We start from the raw sequence: 19827 nt of genomic DNA, 5'->3' as shown, positions 1-19827 counted from the left end.
GCCTAGGGGTGTAACGGGGCGGCCAAGAGCGGGAGCCCCATGGCCCCCCCAGCGATCTGGGCTCCCTACCCCTTAATCTGGTGTGTACATCCGCAGGTTGGCTCAGGACTTCCGGATCCTATCTCTGGTGTTAAACCGGGGCCCCAGCCTTGGGGACCCCTCTGTTGCTCCTGGTTACTTTAATACCTCACTTTCCGCCACGAGGGCGACCAGGGCCCCAAAGGTCCTTCGCCCTCCCCACCCGCAAACAGACTGCGACGCAATTGGGGAGGTGCTCTGCCACAAAACCCAGATGCCACCAGTAGGTCCCTGCCCCAACCTCGCTAAATGTAAACCAACAAAATCTGATTGTTTTTGCAAAGTAACAATTTTGTAATCATAAAAACATATACCATAAGTCGACAAACCATCCTGTCCTAAATCATGATAAAGGCAAGCCCAAGGGTAGGTTGCTTCCCTGCCCTCGCGGCGCCACCAGATCCTCTGTGCCTGCCCTCTGCTCTGTTGTTGTGCTGACTGTCCCCCAGAGTGTCTGCCTTTTTCCCCTGTGTGTGATCGCGTCCCCTTTTGCTTTTTTGTATCCCAGAGTGCCTGCTTTCCCCGTGTGACCGCGCTCCCCTTGCCTTCTGTATCCCTGAGTGCCTGCTTTTCCCGTTGTGATCGCGCTCCCCTTCATTTTTGTATCCCTGTCTGCCTGCTGCCCCTCGTGCCCCCGCCGTCCCCCCCCCCCCGTCCTTCCGCCGCTTTTTGTCATTCTTCTCTCGCTTCTCCGGCTTTTTGTACCCCTTCTAGGTACTTTTCCGCTTTTTTGGGCCTCCCCGAGGCCCTTCGCCGCTTTCCCGCTCTTTTTCCCCCCTACCCGCCCTCCTCCCGCCTCCCAGCTGTCCCCGCCTCCCCGGCTACCCCTTATATGGCGGCCGCTACGAGGCAGTGGTAGCGACCCTTGACCCCAGGGTAGGTCGCTCCCCTGCCCTCGCGGCGCCACCAGATCCACTGTGCCTGCCCTCTGCTCTGTTGTTGTGCTGACTGTCCCCCAGAGTGTCTGCCTTTTTCCCCTGTGTGTGATCGCGTCCCCTTTTGCTTTTTTGTATCCCAGAGTGCCTGCTTTCCCCGTGTGACCGCGCTCCCATTGCCTTCTGTATCCCTGAGTGCCTGCTTTCCCCGTTGTGATCGCGCTCCCCTTGCTTTTTGTATCCCTGTCTGCCTGCTGCCCCTCGTGCCCCCGCCATCCCCCCCCGTCCTTCCGCCGCTTTTTGTCGTTCTTCTCTCGCTTCTCCAGCTTTTTGTACCCCTTCTAGGTACTTTTCCGCTTTTTTGGGCCTCCTCGCCTCCCCGAGGCCCTTCGCCGCTTTCCCGCTCTTTTTTCCCCCCTACCCGCCCTCCTCCCGCCTCCCAGCTGTCCCCGCCTCCCCGGCTACCCCTTATATGGCGGCCGCTGCGAGGCAGTGGTAGCGACCCTTGACCCCAGGGTAGGTCGCTCCCCTGCCCTCGCGGCGCCACCAGATCCTCTGTGCCTGCCCTCTGCTCTGTTGTTGTGCTGACTGTCCCCCAGAGTGTCTGCCTTTTTCCCCTGTGTGTGATCGCGTCCCCTTTTGCATTTTTGTATCCCAGAGTGCCTGCTTTCCCCGTGTGACCGCGCTCCCCTTGCCTTCTGTATCCCTGAGTGCCTGCTTTCCCCGTTGTGATCGCGCTCCCCTTGCTTTTTGTATCCCTGTCTGCCTGCTGCCCCTCGTGCCCCCGCCGTCCCCCCCCGTCCTTCCGCCGCTTTTTGTCGTTCTTCTCTCGCTTCTCCGGCTTTTTGTACCCCTTCTAGGTACTTTTCTGCTTTTTTGGGCCTCCTCGCCTCCCCGAGGCCCTTCGCCGCTTTCCCGCTCTTTTTTCCCCCCTACCCGCCCTCCTCCCGCCTCCCAGCTGTCCCCGCCTCCCCGGCTACCCCTTATATGGCGGCCGCGCGCAGCGGGCGCGCCTAAGGCAAGCCCGTCTGCGCCCGTCCGCGCCTGGACCGCGCCCAGCGCCCGAACCCCTGGCCCCCGCGCCCCCCGCCTGACCTACGACTCCGCCTTCCTCGCCAACCTCAACCCCGGCCGCACGCCGGGCTGCTACCGCCCCACCCCGAAATGTACCCTCGAACCCTTCACCTGCAGCAACTGCCGCCTCACCTGCCTCCGGACCCACTCCGCTCCCGCCAAGAACTACTCCCCCGGAAATAACCTCCACTGCATCCTGGTCAACACCCGATCCCTCCACAGGCACGCCATCGAACTGTGGAACCTCATCAACTCTACGAACCCGGACATCGCCTTCCTCACCGAGACCTGGATGAACCCCACCTCAGCACCCGACATCGCCATCCCCGACGGCTACAAAATCATCCGGAAAGACCGCACCAACCGCATCGGAGGAGGCATCGCCATCGCACACAAAAACTCCATCCGCATCTCGACCGACACCGACAACTCACTCCCCGACGCTGAACACCTCCAATTCACGATCCACAGCGACCCCAAAACCACCCTCAGAGGCACCCTCATGTACAGACCACCAGGACCTCGCACCAACTTCAGCGAAGACATCGCAGACTTCGTCAACCCTCACGCACTCTCATCCACCAACTACATCCTCCTAGGAGACCTCAACTTTCACCTGGAGAACCTCACCGACAACACCACCGCCTTACTGGACAACCTCGCCAACCTGGGACTGAATCAGCTAGTCAACACCCCCACCCACTACGCCGAAAACACGCTCGACCCCATCTTCTCCTCCAGCAAACATATCACCTTCAGCCACACCACCGAACTCACCTGGTCGGACCACAGCTGCGTCCACTTCATCTTCAAGAAGACCACCGTGCTCCACCACACCCAGCAACCACCAAGAAGACCCTGGAATCGTATCACCACGGAACAGCTCGCGTCAACCCTCTCCCAGAACCAACCCACCAGCACCACCGACCCCAACGTAGCCGCCAACAACCTCACAAACTGGATCTCCGACTGCGCCAACCTCCTGGCCCCCCTGAAGACTCAAGCCAGCACCAACAACCACAAGAAAAACTCCTGGTTCACCCCCGACCTCAAGAACTCCAAGAAAGAATGCCACGCCCGCGAGAAGACGTGGCGCCTTAACCAGACCGAAGAGAACATGTCAGCTCTCAAGGACGCCACCCGCCAACACCACCAACACCTCCGCGCCGCACGAAAAACAGCCTAGCGGAGCAGACTTGACAACAACGCCCACAACAGCAAGGAACTATTTGGCATCGTCAAAGAGCTCTCCAACCCGGAAGCAGAAAACAACTCCATCCCTCCCTCACAGGACCTCTGCGACTCCCTCGCAACCTTCTTCCACCACAAGATCACCGACATATACAACAGCTTCCCGACCGCCGACACGAGCCCCCCCCCGGAACCCGCCACCGACACCACCACCATCCTCACCTGGAACCCTACCACCACCGAGGAGACCACCCGCGTAATGAACTCGATCCACTCCGGATCCCCATCGGACCCCTGCCCGCACCACATCTACAACAAGGCCGACGACATCATCGCACCGCACCTCCGAGATGTCATCAACGCCTCCCTCACCGCCGCCACCTTCCCGGAAAGCTGGAAACACGCAGAGCTCAACGCCCTCTTAAAGAAACCTACAGCAGACCCCACCGAACTCAAGAACTTCCGGCCCATCTCTCTCCTGCCGTTCCCCGCCAAAGTGATTGAGAAAATCGTCAACGCTCAACTCACCAACGCCCTGGAAAACAACGACTCCCTCGACCCCACACAGTTCGGTTTCAGGGCCAACCACAGCACCGAAACCGCCCTCATCGCAGCCACGGACGACATCAGAGCCCTGACCGACAAGGGAGAGACCGTGGCCCTCATACTCCTGGACCTCTCTGCAGCCTTCGACACGGTCTGCCACCGCACCCTGATACGCCGCCTCAGTAACGCCGGCATCAGAGGCAAGGCCCTGGAATGGATCATCTCCTTCCTCTCCGGAAGGACTCAGAGAGTCCGCCTGCCCCCCTTCAGATCCACAGCCACGGAAATCATCTGCGGCGTACCTCAAGGATCCTCCCTCAGCCCCACTCTCTTCAACGTCTACATGACCCCCCTGGTGAACATCGCACGCAAACACGGACTCAACCTTATATCATACGCCGACGACACCCAGCTCATCTTATCCCTCACTAACAACCCCACATCAGCCAGGACCAAACTACATAAAGGAATGAAGGAAGTGGCGAACTGGATGACAGACAGCCGTCTGAAACTGAACACAGACAAGACGGAGGTCCTCATCCTCGGCCCCACTCCCACCGCATGGGACGACTCCTGGTGGCCCCCCGCCCTAGGCAGCACTCCCCAACCCACCAACCACGCGTGCAACCTCGGCTTCATCCTGGACTCCTCCCTCACCATGACCAGACAGGTGAACTCGGTGACCTCGGCATGCTTCAACACCTTCCGCATGCTCCGCAAGATCTTCCGCTGGATCCCCACCGACACCAGGAAGACCGTCACCCACGCCCTCGTCACCAGCCGCTTGGACTACGGGAACACCCTGTACGCCGGCATCGCCACCAAGCTGCAGAGGAAACTCCAACGGATCCAGAACGCTGCCGCAAGACTCATCCTGGACATCCCTTGCCACCACCACATCTCCGGACACCTGAAAAAACTCCATTGGCTACCCGTCAACAAGCGGATCACCTTCCGACTACTCACCCACGCACACAAAGCCCTTCACAACCTTGGACCCAAACTCATCAACAACCGCGTCTCCTTCTACACCCCTCCGCGCACTCTGCGCTCCACCGGACAGGCCCTGGCAGCCGTACCCCGCATCCGCAAAGCCACCGCCGGAGGAAGATTCTTCTCTTTCCTGGCAGCGAAGACCTGGAACTCTCTGCCCAGCCACCTTCGCGCCATACCTGACCACCTCTCCTTCAGAAGGCAGCTCAAGACCTGGCTCTTCGAGCACTGACCACCCCCCCCCCAGCGCCTTGAGACCCTTGATGGGTGAGTAGCGCGCTTTATAAATGCGATTGATTGATTGATTGAAGGATCCTCCTGCGCCCTGAACACCATTGGACCACGCAGGTGAACAATACATCACCTGTATTCCTTTGGGGGGGGGGGTTCCCAACACCTCTCTGTCCCTTGTCCACGAGCTCAGGGTTCCGCCCCCCCTCCCAACACCGAGCAGCTGTGGGGGTGCAAGTGGTTTGGCCAGGAGCGGGAGCCCCGTGCCCACCCTAGCGATCTGGGCACCCTAACCCCCAAGCTGGTGCGTACATCCTCCGGTTTAAATCAGGACTGCATGATCTTACCGTCTGTGTCATCCAGGATACCCTGCCTTGGGTACCCCTCTGTTACTGAGGGTGCATTTATTAACTCATCTCACGCCACGCGGGGGACCCGTGGCCCAGAGGTCCTCCGCCCTCCCCACCCTTGATAAAGACTGTGCCCACAACGGAGAAATGCACCCTCTACTCAGCATCTGTCTGCACCTTCAACAGACTCTGCAGGGTATTCCCCGCACGCCCTGAACCGAAGTAATTACCACGGTATACTTGCCTCACCCATATCCAGGTCCCACCTCAATCCGGCAATGAGGTCCGGGAACAGAAGTCCCACGCACCCCTTCACCCTCTGGACCAGTCGCTGTAGCTGAGTGACCCACAGTCGCCTGCCGGACAAAGGAGTGACTGAGCACTCATAACACGTCCTGCTATTGAAACAAAAGAAACAAGCATGAGTATGTTGTACCAAAGTGAAGCATAAGCAAAGCAAACTTGGCTTTTGTTATTGCAGCACTGGCCGATTATACCGTCAACTAGCAGACAGGGGACTACCGGCTGCTCTTAAGTGCCTTGTTCGCAGCCACCCATAGAAATGAAATTGCCCCCAACACAGGAAAACCACAGCCCGAACATTGTACTTCCTTTTGGACAAATGAGCTGCTTGCCGTGGACTCGGCCGAATGTTGCTGACACAACAGAAGTTATGGCTGGCTCAGGCCTCCAAGGGAGTAGGGGCATGGGGATTCCGCCGACAGGGCGAGAGAGCCGGCCCGGGAATCAAGGAGAGCGAGGGAGAGAGAGGGGGCCATCCTGTGCTTGTTTCTGCGATGGTTTGATAAGCCCCCACGACAGGTTTGCACTGGAGGGGAGGAGCCACGTGGCCCAGAGATGGGAGTGACATGCGTACACTGTGCATTGGGATCCGAGACGTGAGTGCAGCACTACTAGCGCACTCTGATGTATGAAGATATATGTACTTGAAATACATACCTAACACCATCAAGGCAAGCAAATGCAAAGGTATCACGTTAGAATGAATATGTGGGGTTCACCATTCCTGTTCCCACAAAAACACCGCGACGACCAGGCGCCTGTTGTGTAGCTTGTCATGGATGGGAAGTATTTTTTTTAAATAAAGTTGAACACACCCAGACAATGTGGCCGTGTAAAGTGCTTCAGTTCCTCAACGTGGTTAGAAAACAATATTTTAAATGCCATTACAATACAGCATATGACCCCCCCAGGACCAATACTATGCTATGCAGAGATCATGCTGTTTCTTTGTAGATTATACACACTGCACAATAATTACCTTCTACTGCTTGACACTCTCGCCCTCACATAGGAAAAAACTGCTAAAGGCCATTTTCATTTTCCTGGGCAATAAAGGTAACCGCATGTCATGACTGTGTTCTCAAATGGCGCCTCTCTATGAAATGAGCCTGAAGTATTTATTCAGTGTGGTATGCTGAAGAAAGCAAGATGACATTGTTTCACTTTACCGACAGGAAGAGCTCAACTCGGCGCCTCCTTCTGTAGCGCCTCATACCTCTTTGTAAGCGCCTATGTGATTTACAGACTCACAATAAAATTGATGGATCACAGATTCCCTTCATTAGGACAAGATCACGGGGGAGTCTGGACAGTTCACTCTTACTCCTGCATTGGGGGTATGATTTTTGTATATTTCCGGCACTAGATGGGACAGGGATTTTCCCCCGAAAATGGTTTTATTCACAGCAGCATTTCACTACGTGAGGAAATGGAGTTTATTCCTGGACTCGAGAAATTACATTTATCACTCTATGGGCGTTTTATTATTTAACACGTTTATCCTGTATTGTTGCTCAAGCACTGCTCAAATAAATTAATTCAACACCATAAGAAACTCCTCGTCTGTTCCAAAAGGTGAAAAACACAGTAATAACTAGGTTCCAAAATAAGCAGTGACTACAAGTAAACGGGACTCTGGGCGGCTCGTGGCCTCTTCGGTTAAGCACAACTCCAGATGCTCATGTGGGAATTTCGGTGAGGCCTTGGTAAATAAACAAATAGCCCATCCCCTAGCATCCCCACGGCAAGCAGTAAACTGTGAAACCTCCTGTCTCCAGCCATCAATCAAAGCAGGAACCTGCGTGGCTTAATGTCTCACCTAGCCATGCCTTCTTCACACAAAGGGAGCAGCAGTTTCACACCAGTGCCGCAACCAAACACAGTCTCCCGGGGCCCTTGCCATTTAATGAGGTGTTCTTGAAGGGCGCCCAAGCATGGCCTTCACAAACAGTTCACAGGGCGGCGGCGGACTGTACTCCCGAGCCAGGATTCATGCTCATGTCCTACAATGGCACATGCCAGCAGCAGATCTAGATGAAGGTTTTTTGCGAATTGTTGAATTGTGCCAAAAGTGTGTTAAACCACACAGACACTAAAGTAGATGTGTGAGTTTTCAGTGCGTGGATACAACACACTATTAGTACGGACATTTTCACCGCTGTAAATAAATGGGGGTCGATTCAATATATATATATATTATTATTATTATTTTTTTTAAATGTACTCTTTTTGACATTCCTTGATCAGTGGGTCAACACAAAATAGTAACGCCCTCCTACCAGATGTGGTGAGTAGCTCCTGAAACCCCTGTATCTGACAGATTTCGGAGACCTGGGCTGAATGAAGGGGGAGGCAAAGATTGCCTGTGTCACGCTCCTCCAGTGTTTGATGCGAATTTAGGGGGAAAGGACTGTGAGTGAATTCAGTTCGCCAGAGCCATCAGTGCACTCCCTCAGATCTAAACTTAACTAACCCACTTCCTGGCATGTTGACTTCCCACCTGAACCCTCACCCCTCCTAACATCTTTGTCCACTAAAGGTTCGGGAGTAATAAAGTCCATGACAGACTTCCAGGATGTCCTTATTATACACATTTAACTACAGCAGTTACGAATCACACCTTTTCGTGGACATGAACTTGAAATTATGGCATGAATCCAGTCCCATCCCCACGTAACCAAATTTTTTCACCCCACACTAGTATATTCTACGTTCACAGGCATGTCCGGTCAAATAGTAAAGTGGCGGCCATGGAAAACTGAGGAGATCACATGAAAATGAGCTCAAAGAGTTGCTCAAGATCCTTATTAAAACACATTCTCACTTGTGTGCAAGGAATCATGTACATTGTCGCTGCACCAACGCCAGTACCCCTCGGGATTCAGTGCTACTGAATCCCGAGTGGTGTCCGCACCTTCCCAGCCCCGCTGTACAGCATGTATTGCAGTGGGACCGGCCCCCTCCCTGGTCCACCCTGACATCCCAGCCACCCCTCCCACCCGAAGTAGGGCTGTAACCTGGGGTGCCTTGGGATCAGTAACAAGAGGATGGAAGGTTTTGATTCATGAATTATACAATAACTTTGTCACACAAAATGTGTTGATGTTGAATCCATCAGGTAAACCGGCTTTGAGGAATGTTAGAGAAGTGACCCTCGGGTAATACAATCCGGACTGTGCTGCAGGAGACATGGATCACAGTGTGATATGTGCTACACCCATCAACTATTAGAGTCCAGTCCTTCCACCATGCAGGCTGTTGGGAACTTTTAGAAAACTACATGCAGTTTTAGAAGATAGCAGCGCTGCAAGGGTCTGTCCTCTCTTCAGAGTACCCTTTCGATAACACCAGTTTGTAGCCAATATTTTAAAAAGGAAACATAATGGAAGGAAAGGCATTTGTAAAGTAAAGTATTAGTCCACCAGCCATGGCAGGTGAACTTGGGCTTGTAATGAGGAAAATGCTTTCCCTCCCAGTGAATGAGAGCCAGTGACGGAAGTGGGGTGCCCTACAGCCCCATGCTGTGATGGGTTAAAGAAAATCGTGAATGAGAGCAGAACATATAAATGTCTGAAGAGGGCTGACCAGAGCCCCTCTGTGTATGTATATACGTATGCATTTTTTAATGTATATATATATTTTTTATACTAAATTAGGAATACGGCTAAATCTGTCTGTAGGTCAGATCTAAAAGTGCTGCAAAGTACCGTCTTCACATTTAACCGGGTTTATGGTACGGAAAGTAACATTGATTTAGTTAGAACTAAGAGTCAGACCGGAGACACAAAAGTTGCCAGGTAGCACCATGTTAGAGGGAAATCTGTTAATAAAATAAAACAAATCATTTTGACACAATAATATAAGTTTAATCGATTTTCAGCTGGGAACAACAGGCAGTCTCACATAGAGGCCATGACTGAAGTTCAAAGTTCTGGTTCAAACACCAGTAGCATTTATACTGTAAAAACCCCAAAAAACTGTGGTCAAGAGTTCAGCATTTACGTAAGCAACTACAAGCAGTACAGATAAGGTAATGAGGTGCCTCTGGAAAGAAGCACTTGCACTTGTTGGCCTCATGGGTGTGTAAGTTACAATGACGTCATTCACCATATCTATCTTTCTGCACAACAAGAGATTAGGGGGGTTATTCTAACTTTGGAGGAGGTGTTAATCCGTCCCAAAAGTGACGGAAAAGTGACGGATTTACCACCAGCCGTATTACGAGTCCATTATATCCTATGAAACTCGTAATACGGCTGGTGGTATATCCGTCACTTTACCGTCACTTTTGGGACGGATTAACACTCCTCCAAAGTTAGAATAACCCCCTATATGTTGCGTGCTGCTCATGGTAGCCCTGCCTTGCAAATACTTATCTGACCCTTTACACAATTCCCCTTAACACGATATGAATGACTTGTGGTTTTTAGGACCCCTGTGCTAAGGAAGGATACACCCTTCTGTTCCACCCTGTTCATGCTAAGTGAACATTTTGAAAGCAACAGTTGGTGCAGCTTTAAAGAAAAACTCTCATTCTAATGTGGCTTGGGCCTCTTGTGTGTTTCAGCACAGCTAACTTAACAACGCAGCATGTTTATATGTTTCCTAAGTAATAAGTGTTTGTTTGTCCTAAATATGACCTGCCTTTTCTATTGAAACCCACAGTCTGTCTTCTTTTAACATGTCATGTATTAAGCCTTTCACTACTTACATTGGTTTACAACTATCTAGCCTAAAATGTTTGTATTGGGATTTGGGAACTTATGTTTGTTTGTATGTGATGTATTCCTATTCTTCCTACATCAACCACCTATGGCCCTGTTGAAGCAACAGCAATTACAATGATTAAACCTACAACAAAGTTAAAAATCGGTAAACATTAACAAAAAGCCCCGACCGGACAGAGAACCTTGTGCTACCCCAGGGACGCTACCGCCGCCTCATTAAATCATCCACACCTTCCCCACCTCACCTGTTCCTGCTCCGGCCGCCTCCCTATGAGGTTCCCGACGCGGCAACCAGTGGCACCTCCGCATTTTAAGTAAAAGAGGGTTTTTCACCCATCGCCGCAGCCGGAGTCCCCGGGAGGCCACCTTGAAGCAGGCCCCTAGAGAGGCCTAACCAACAAGAAGAAATCTGGCCTGAAGAAGGGGAGGGGGCGCGTCGACAGACACCAAAAGCAGACAACTGCAAGCCGACCGACACCCCAGCCACCACAATGCAAGAACGCCGAGCCTTCCTGTGGGGGCGCTTATGTAGCCCCCCACTGGCATGCGGCGGCTGGAACCGGTCGGAGCTGGTGCAGCCGAAACATTCACCTTCCAAAACTTCCGCCCCCACACCTTGCAAGGCGTGGGGGCGGAAGTCACAGGCCAGCCCATCGCACCACTAGTGTGAAGGAGTTCTTGGGCTTCGGCGGCCCCGTTTTCTAAGGGGCCGCGCTCCCCCATTTTGGGGGGCGCTCTTCCATTCTCCCTGTTTTTTCCTCTTTCTATATGTGCTGAAGTCTGCAGCACACATAGGCAGATGAAAACACTTGTGATTGTTTTTGTGCAGGAAGGTGTCCCCTGGAAGGCACTTGCTGTGCCACCCTGTGCCACGTGCATCGTAAATTAGGCCCTAAAAGGCATGCATAAGACAGAATAGTATGATACTTTCACCAGAAGCTCTATATTATGAGATAAGGTAGAATGAAAGAAACCAAGAAAGTACTTTTGTCAGAGAGGACACGGAAGCGAGGCTTTAATGTCTAACTCAAGAAGTGTTTTTATGCATATTCAGCTGTATGTGTATTCAAGACATGCCATTTGTCATTTTAATTATGCAGATTTTGAAAAGTAAAACACAACATCCATATTACTAGACTTTTGCGGTCATTCTTACCCTGGCGGTCCGAGACCGCCAGGGTAGGGTACCGCGGATGCACCGCCAACAGGCTGGCGGTGCATCCAGGGCAATTCTGACCGCGGCGGTACAGCCGCGGTCAGAAACGGAAAACCGGCGGTGTACCGCCGGTTTTCCGCTGCCCAGGGGAATCCATGGGGATTCCGACCCCCATACCGCCATCCTGTTCCTGGCGGTTTTGGCCGCCAGGAACAGGATGGCGGGATGGGGTGTCGTGGGGTCCCTGGGGGCCCCTGCAGTGCCCATGCCAATGGCATGGGCACTGCAGGGGCCCCTGTAAGAGGGCCCCACCATGATTTTCAGTGTCTGCTATGCAGACACTGAAAATCGCGACGGGTGCTACTGCACCCGTCGCACGCCTCAACTCCGCCGGCTCCAGTCGGAGCCGGCTTCCTCGTTGAAGGCGCTTTCCCGCTGGGCTGGCGGGCGGCCTTCTGGCGGTCACCCGCCAGCCCAGCGGGAAAGCCAGAATCACCGCGCAGTCTTCTGACCGCGCAGCGGTGTTCTGGCGGGGGTACTTTGGCGGGCGGCCTCCGCCGCCCGCCAAAGTAGGAATGACCCCCTTTGTCTCCTTGAAGTACTGCTCACAAACAGCATTTAGAGAAATGGTAACCTTCAAGCTTCTTTTGAATGCAGACCAGAATTTTCAGGGTATTTCAATTGATAAAGATGTAATTTGTTTTATGCACCTTTAATATGTACTGGTGGCATAGCACTACCCCTACAAAGTTTGCGGTCTGAATACCATAAAATGTCAATAAAGAGACTTAGAAAGAAGAATGGGGAAAATTCTCAGTACGTCTTTTTGTCTTTACCAGTCAGGAGCAATGCAGTATACTCCTTGATCTTATGAGGGACTATCAGAATTTAAAATCCACCATCACGAAAGTGATAGAGAATGCAGAAGAAGTAGCTGTCATAAAATCTTCGTTAAAGGACCAAGAAGATATCAGAAGAATAATGTCTAAGGTAATGTTTACAAGAGATACTGAGAAAAGTTGCCATTACATCTTTGACAGGTATCTGATACGATTATGTTATTTTTGTTATGGAGAAAGGTATTTTTTTATTGTTCAGTAATCAACAATAAAGCTATAAAGTTTACCTGGTACTGGGATCTTTACAAAGCATACATGCAGTGCTCCATATCCCAAAAATTAGGCACATAGGCCAAAAGTTTTTCTTAGAAGCCTGTTGCTGACCCTGCTGAATGTTGGGTTGCCGAATACCAAAGTCTGATTCCATCTCTTCCTTCCACGATCCTCCACTTCCTGTCTCTTCATGTCACTCTTGCAGGTTCTTTTTCATTCCAACTTTCTCCCTCTGACACTGTTTCCTTAAATTTCATTTTTCCTTCTTTCTCCCTTTTCTGCCCTACTATCCCTCGCTCTATGTCAAAGTCTGATGATGAACAATATGACCCTCCAAATGAGCGTCAGTGACCACCATCATATATATATCTATCTTTATATATATATTCACTTAAAAACAAAGGTTACAGGTATGGTATAGTTAGGCTCACATTTTAAATGTATAAAACTATTGCACAGTTGTTTCGTCAAAAATTGTACTGCAAATTACATTGATATTATAAATTATGTTATCAAAGATGTTGTGAGTGCCGTAATTTGTGGGTTAATTTGAAGTGCATCGCAAGGGTGCGAATTATAGTTACTTTAGGGCACCAGTTATAGTTACTTGAGGTAACTATCACTGGTGAAGGTCTATGGTTTGTACATTTAAAATGTGAGCCTAACTTTAACATCCCTGTAATCTTTGTTTTTTTAAGTGAATTTCTATGTTTTTTAAAATTCTATTTCCTAATTATAACGTCCCTGTAACCTTTGTTTTTTTCAGTGAATTTCTATGATTTTATTTAACGTATAGTAATTTTCATTACTATACGTTAATCCAACCACTGCCACACATGGTCTTTGGCCGTGTGTGGCGGCGGTTGGCCACAGGGCCTGGCCTGAAGCCAGGAGCCAGGACCTGAGTCCAACCCCCAAGAAGCACCCAACTGTGCATGGCCTTCACCCATGTGCAGCGGAGCTTGCCTGCAGCTATACTCTGCGGCCAACAACCCCTAACCACCCAACACCATGCTGTACACAGCCCTCTGGATGTGCACGGCGGAGGTTGGCCCTAGCCTTTCTGGGAGTGAGAATAGGTGTGAGAGGGTGTATCTGGGGGTGAGAGTGGCTGTGAGAGTGTCTGTCTGGGTGTGAGAGTACGTACATTAATGTTTAGTGGGTGCATCAGTGTGTGCGCGGGTCTGTGAATGGGAGCATGAGGGTGTCAGTGGGTCTGTGAGTGGGTGTGTACGAGTCTGTGTGGGTCTGTGAGTGGGTGCAGGAGGGTCTGAATTGGGGGTGTGAGTGGGTGCACGAGGGTCTGAGTCGGTTTGTGAGTGGGTGCGTAAGTGTCTAAATGGGTCTGTGAGTGGATAAGTAAGTGTCTGAGTGGGTGTGTAAGAGGGAGAAAGATTGAAAGAGAGAGAGAGTGAGAGTGAGAGGGAGATAGACATAGAGATTTTTCTAGCTTTGTTATATGATATACTAAGAATGAGATATTTCTGGACAAATTAAAAAGAAAAATGCATTTGTCATTTAAAAAGAGTAAGATCACTTTTTTGTATGAGCCTTAAACATTTGTAGTCGAAAAAAAGGAGAACTTGAATCTTCAACGCTCAGTGTGAAGGTCTGTGACCTTCACACCAAGCCATTTTATTTTTTACTTTCTTGTCTTTTTGTAGCCCTTTATGGGCTATTTGGGACCGCGAGGGAGCCCTTGCATGTTTTAAAAAATATATTTTTATTTATTTTATACAATGCCCTTACGAGCTATCTGGGACAGCAACCAATTAGATACTTTAAGCAGCAGCTCAGTGGTTGCTGAAGCAAACCTTTCATCTCTGTTCCCTGCTCGCTTATCTGCATGCAGGGACTAGAAATGAAAGTTCGGCTTTCTAACAACAGGAGCTGTTTGACATCTCATGTTGTCAGAAAGCAGAGTGTTTGCTGTGGCTTGGCGGCAGCTTCAAAGATTCAGCCAAGCCATAGCAAACAGCTATGTCACAGGGGTGGGCACCCCAGGACATAACAGGCAGGAGCCGGCCCTGGTGTGCGGCGGTCCCCAGGGCCATCAGTGGCTCCTTGAGGGGGGCCCCCATCCAACATGGAGATAGCCGCGGGGTGGTGTTGGTCCCTGTGGCTTGGGGGTGTGAAGTAAATCCCCTTTACATTATTTAGTATTTACCCCGGGGAGGTGATGATCCCCTGGGGTGTGGGGGGGGGGGGGCGCTGGACCTTCTTCTTTAATTGCCCCAGGAGGTGGTGGTCCCTGGGGCTGCGGGTGAGCCCAAGCAGCCCCGCGCACCCAATATCTATAATGCCTTGGAGGGTGGTTGTCCCTGGGCCATCAGACCTCCCCCACATATTAAAAGCATTTTGCCCTTGGGGTGGTGGTCTCCGGGGCACATATTTAATTAATCACCCCAGGGCTGTAGGGGAGGCAGATGGGCCTCCCCCATGTAATTTAAATAAAGCCCCGGGGAGGTGGTGGTCCCTGGAGCTACGTTTGGGGGCCGTGCAGCCCCCTTGTTAGAAATTAACATTGCCCCTCGGACTTGACCCTCCCGGGGGCTTGAAAATAAATAAAGCGCATGAGCCCGTGCATAATTTTTTTTTTTTTTTTTTTAATTTTCAGCTGTTTCGTGGATCCTCCATTAATCTCAGAGAAAAAAAATTAAAAATGCTTTTTAGCCCTGGGGGTTGGGTCCCTCTGGGACCCCACCACCAGAGCTAAGGGGTCAAAGTGTCTGTACCTTGGCCCCTTTTCTTTATTTTTGATTTTTTGATTTGGGACTCAGCTGAAGCCGAGTCCCAACATGGCTGACAAAACTTCCTTGTTGAAGTGTTGTCAGCCAATCAAATCTCAGCACAAGGTCAGGAGGGGTCGCAAATCCTTCTTGCCCCAAGATATACATATATGGATTTTCCTTAATTTTTCTAAAACTACGGAACTAATTTACACCAAATAACAAATAGGGCTCTTTCTGGACCAAGATCTACCTTTCTGCCAAATTTGGTGTAATTCCAGTGGTTTTGGCGCTATCGTTGTTCACTTTTTCCTATGGGAATTAACATTGAAAACGCTCTAAATTTCACCCCGCCTTTATCTCAGCCACCGCTTCACAGAGCACCCTTAAATGTTCCAGACAGCAGCTCACGTGACTTTAACATTTTTGGGCAAATTTTCGTGAAGATTCGTCATGCAGCGCCAAAGATAGAGGCAAGCATAAAACAGCTTTTTCTATAGAAACTAGGTCCTAACTATATATGTTCACTTATAAAACCAAAGGTTACTAGTACGTTGTAGCTAGGTTCTGACTTTACTTGCACACAACCAGAGAAATTCAGCAGTTATAATTATTAGAATTATTTCAAGTAACTATAACTCACAGTTTAAGGTAACTATAACTTTCGCCCCCGCCATGCACAGTTTTTTCTTTAATAATTTGACTTCTGATGTTTCATTGATATTTTTATGTTAGAAAACTTGTCATGAGTGCTGAAATATCTGGGGAAATTAGCAGTGCATGGCAAGGACGTGAGTTATAGTTACCTTAGGCCACGAGTTATAGTTACTTGAAATAACTCTACCTATAACTGTTGAATTTCTCTGGTTTTGTACAAGTGAATTCAGAACACAACTATAACGTCCATGTAACCTTTGTTTTTTCAGTGAATTCCTATGTGTTTTTTTAATGCAAAGTAATTTTCATTACTATACGTTAATCTAACAACTGGTGTGCATGCAGCTAGGCCCTACAGCCAACACCGTGCATGGTCTTTGGTGACATCTTAGCAAATTTGCAGCAATATAATTTTTTTTTAAAGTGCTTTTTTGCCTTGGCGGGGCCCCTCTGGGACCCCCATCTCCAGAGCTAGGAGGTCGTGGAGTCTTCACACTGGGCCCTTTTCTTTTTTTCACTCTTTTTCTGGAACTCGACTGGAGCCAACTCCCAAGATGACTGCCAATACTTCCTGGTTGAAGTGTTGGCAGCCAATAAGAGCTCGCAGATCTCTGCACGAGCTCTTATATTTGTGAAGTCAGCATTGAGGAACCGCGGCCCTAGATATACAAATTTGGTTTTCCTTTAATTTCTGATAAATTATTGAATGAATTTACACCAAATAACAAAAAGCGTAACTTGCGGACCAAATTTGGTGTAATTTCAACCAGCCATTCCGGCTGTAGTCATGTTCAAAACTCCAATGGAATTAACATGGCAAACACATATTTTTCAACCCTTCCTTTTTCTTGGCCTCCACTAGATGGATCACCCACAAATGTTCCATATGCAACAAGAATCACTGGCACACTTTTTTAAAAATTATGGGTAGATTTGTCAAATGGTGCCACAGATATAAGCAAGTCAAAAAACACTTTTTCTAAGGAAATATGGTCCCAACTATAACTACCTACTGGTGAGCACCAGTAGGATATATATATATATATATATATATATCTATATATATCTATACATAGATATATATATATATATATATATATATATATATATATATATATATACATACATATATGTGTATATATATGTATAGTTTAATATATATATATATATATATATATATATATAGTTATATATATATGTATATATATATGTATAGTTATATATATGTGTGTGTGTGTGTGTGTGTATATATAAAGATAGATAGATATAGATAGATAGATATATATATATATATATAAATATATATATATATATATATAGAGAGAGAGAGAGAGAGATATATGTATACTTTGTATACATATATGTGTGTGTGTGTATATATCATCCAAAACAGTGAAATCACATAGACTCCACAAAGGCTCGCACTCCAAAGGTAATTCTCCAAAGCTTTATTGGCAACGCATTTCGACCTGAAGGTCTTTTTCACAGTGTATACCAAAGTGTGCACTATCATATACCAAAGTGTTCACCATCACCCAAAGAAATACATAAGCAACAATGAACATTAAAAAAAATACTTACAACAAAGAAACAACAATGCCTTTGCATGCAATGATATTCAGAAAAATATAATATAATTTGTAGCAATGCTTTCACTCTAACCTTGTGGACAGTATTTAATCGCTAAATTATGGACCTGTGCAAATTTCTCAGATACATTACTGGCCCTGTGGCCTGACAAGCTATCACAATTCAGAAGGTCCATATATGGAATAATCAAAAAATGTTATTTATATAAATTACTCTCAAAACAAAAAGAATGTATATATATATATATGTGTAAACATAGGTACAATCTCCAACGATTCTTTACCATACCAATGTGTTATAAACATGTGGGTAGCATACACTGCTCGTGCATACAATACTCATGTGCCATAGTAAACTTGTTACAATAGTGTGCCTTGCCAGTAAAGAGGTCAGTGAAAGGCAGCAGAGATTAGGATGTAACGTTAGCTATTCACAATGGTTTGCCATGAATTTCCAACACTTATTTTGACACCTGAGTTATCGATGAATGAACCAGGTGTATGAGCTGCAGAAACTGTTGGAAAGTGAACAAAATTGTTTAAAAAATACAGCACTAGTATAAAACGTGGACTTGTTTCTTGTACACATAGGACAATTAAGGTTAAATGCAGTGCTCTGAATGGAAAGACCCTCCTGTTGGCAGTGAATGGGCACTCTGACATTAGTTGGGTAGGTCCATTTAAAGCACTGGTTACGTTTACAGTAGGAATAGTGCTGTTAATTCTTTCTGACTTTCTGTTTTTAGAAAAGGCATGTTTGATCCCCAGTTGATGTCCTCAAGCTTGAGTATGGCTTTTGTAGCCAATAGAGCAGCATGTCAAAGACAAACAGAGTTTAGTTGAAAAGAGATCTTTATTTTTTGTGCAACTGAGCGCCTACAGCATGCTGCACGTTAAGTAATATGTATGATTTCGAATTCTCAAGTTTGTAATCTACTAAAATAATGTGACACCTAGCAACAAATTAGTGGACATTCTTATCTACTCTTGGATGAGATTGGCCACATTTTCTGAGAGTCTTGATCACAAGAATATTATGATTTTGGTGCCCGAAGGCCAAAACACAGTCTTTGTTAAAAGATGAGAAACATATTTGTCTTTCCCAGCATGAAATGACTAAGAATGAGCTAAACGACCGTCAGAAAGAGCTGGATGACTTTACTAACAAAGGAAAGCATGTCCTTGCTGAGCTGAAGAAAATTCATGGCAGTGACATCAGGATAGTGAAAAAAGACATGGACAATATTGTGGACCACTGGCTTGATGTAAGTACAATAATCATAAAGTTAAAACTCCTTGTGTTCTGTTACAGAAACTTTGCATTAGTTAACAAAAAAGGGCAATTCTGTTCACCCCTTTTTGCTACTTGTCTAATAACGAATGGGTCAGACCACTGGTTCGTAACATTTTGACTTCTGAAGACCCACACTTAATCAATAGTTAAACCCAGTCACCCCCACCGAGTCATTACTGGATGCTGCAGAACTTGGCCTAAGCATTTTACATGATTTGAACCGCAAAACAAATCACAAAAACAGAGACCCAGCATTCATCAAACAAATATGAAAATGAATAAATATTTATTTTAATTCAATAAAAAATATGAAAAAAATAATTTCAAATGGAAGGTTGGAGCTTTTCTAAATTTGTTTAAGGCAACTACTCGTCCATAGTGTATTCTGTACTTGTCCCACGAATCACACTGTGGGTACTAACCAAATGTTTAGCCTTCAGTTTCAAATTCCATGACATTTCCAAAACATTTTAGCATTTTCAATTGTACATTCAACTTCATCACTTTTATACATTTTATTGATCTGTTAATATTATTTAATTTTCTAAGCAGTCACAGGCCCCCTGAGTAGGCTTTGTGGACCCCCAGCAATCCTTGGACCACAGCTTTAGAATCACTGGGTCAGACGATATTTGGCCAGATCAAAACATGGAGCAAACAGATTTCACACACTTTTTGCAGTTTAGATGTTAGCAAACAGAGTACATTGTATCCACTTCCAAAATGTGAAAGATGTGACTATGCTAGCAGCAAAATCAGTTAAATCAATTTTAAGGACATAAGCAGCAACACAGTGCAAAATCAATTTGCTCTATTTTTTTAAACAAAATACTTAGTAACTCAGAGGTCTTAGCTACAATATTATCACAAGCATACCATGGTGAATTTCCATGTTAATCAACAGTGTATAATCAGCCAATCA

At 47.8% G+C, this 19827-nt stretch overlaps 1 protein-coding gene across 1 annotated transcript in view; it reads left to right on the top strand.

The window, feature by feature from the left end:
- The window catches only part of SYNE1 (spectrin repeat containing nuclear envelope protein 1), a 1478055-nt gene that overhangs the window by 515637 nt on the left and 942591 nt on the right, over positions 1 to 19827 (top strand). The window contains exons 42-43 of the mRNA XM_069234720.1: positions 12364 to 12514; positions 18718 to 18876. Coding sequence (XP_069090821.1) covers positions 12364 to 12514; positions 18718 to 18876 — 310 coding nt within the window. The remainder of the gene's footprint in view (positions 1 to 12363; positions 12515 to 18717; positions 18877 to 19827) is intronic.

The sequence above is a fragment of the Pleurodeles waltl genome, chromosome 5, assembly GCF_031143425.1.
Source record: "Pleurodeles waltl isolate 20211129_DDA chromosome 5, aPleWal1.hap1.20221129, whole genome shotgun sequence".
NCBI classification, from domain to species: Eukaryota; Metazoa; Chordata; class Amphibia; order Caudata; family Salamandridae; genus Pleurodeles; species Pleurodeles waltl.
This window is presented reverse-complemented; position numbering and strand designations above follow the sequence as displayed.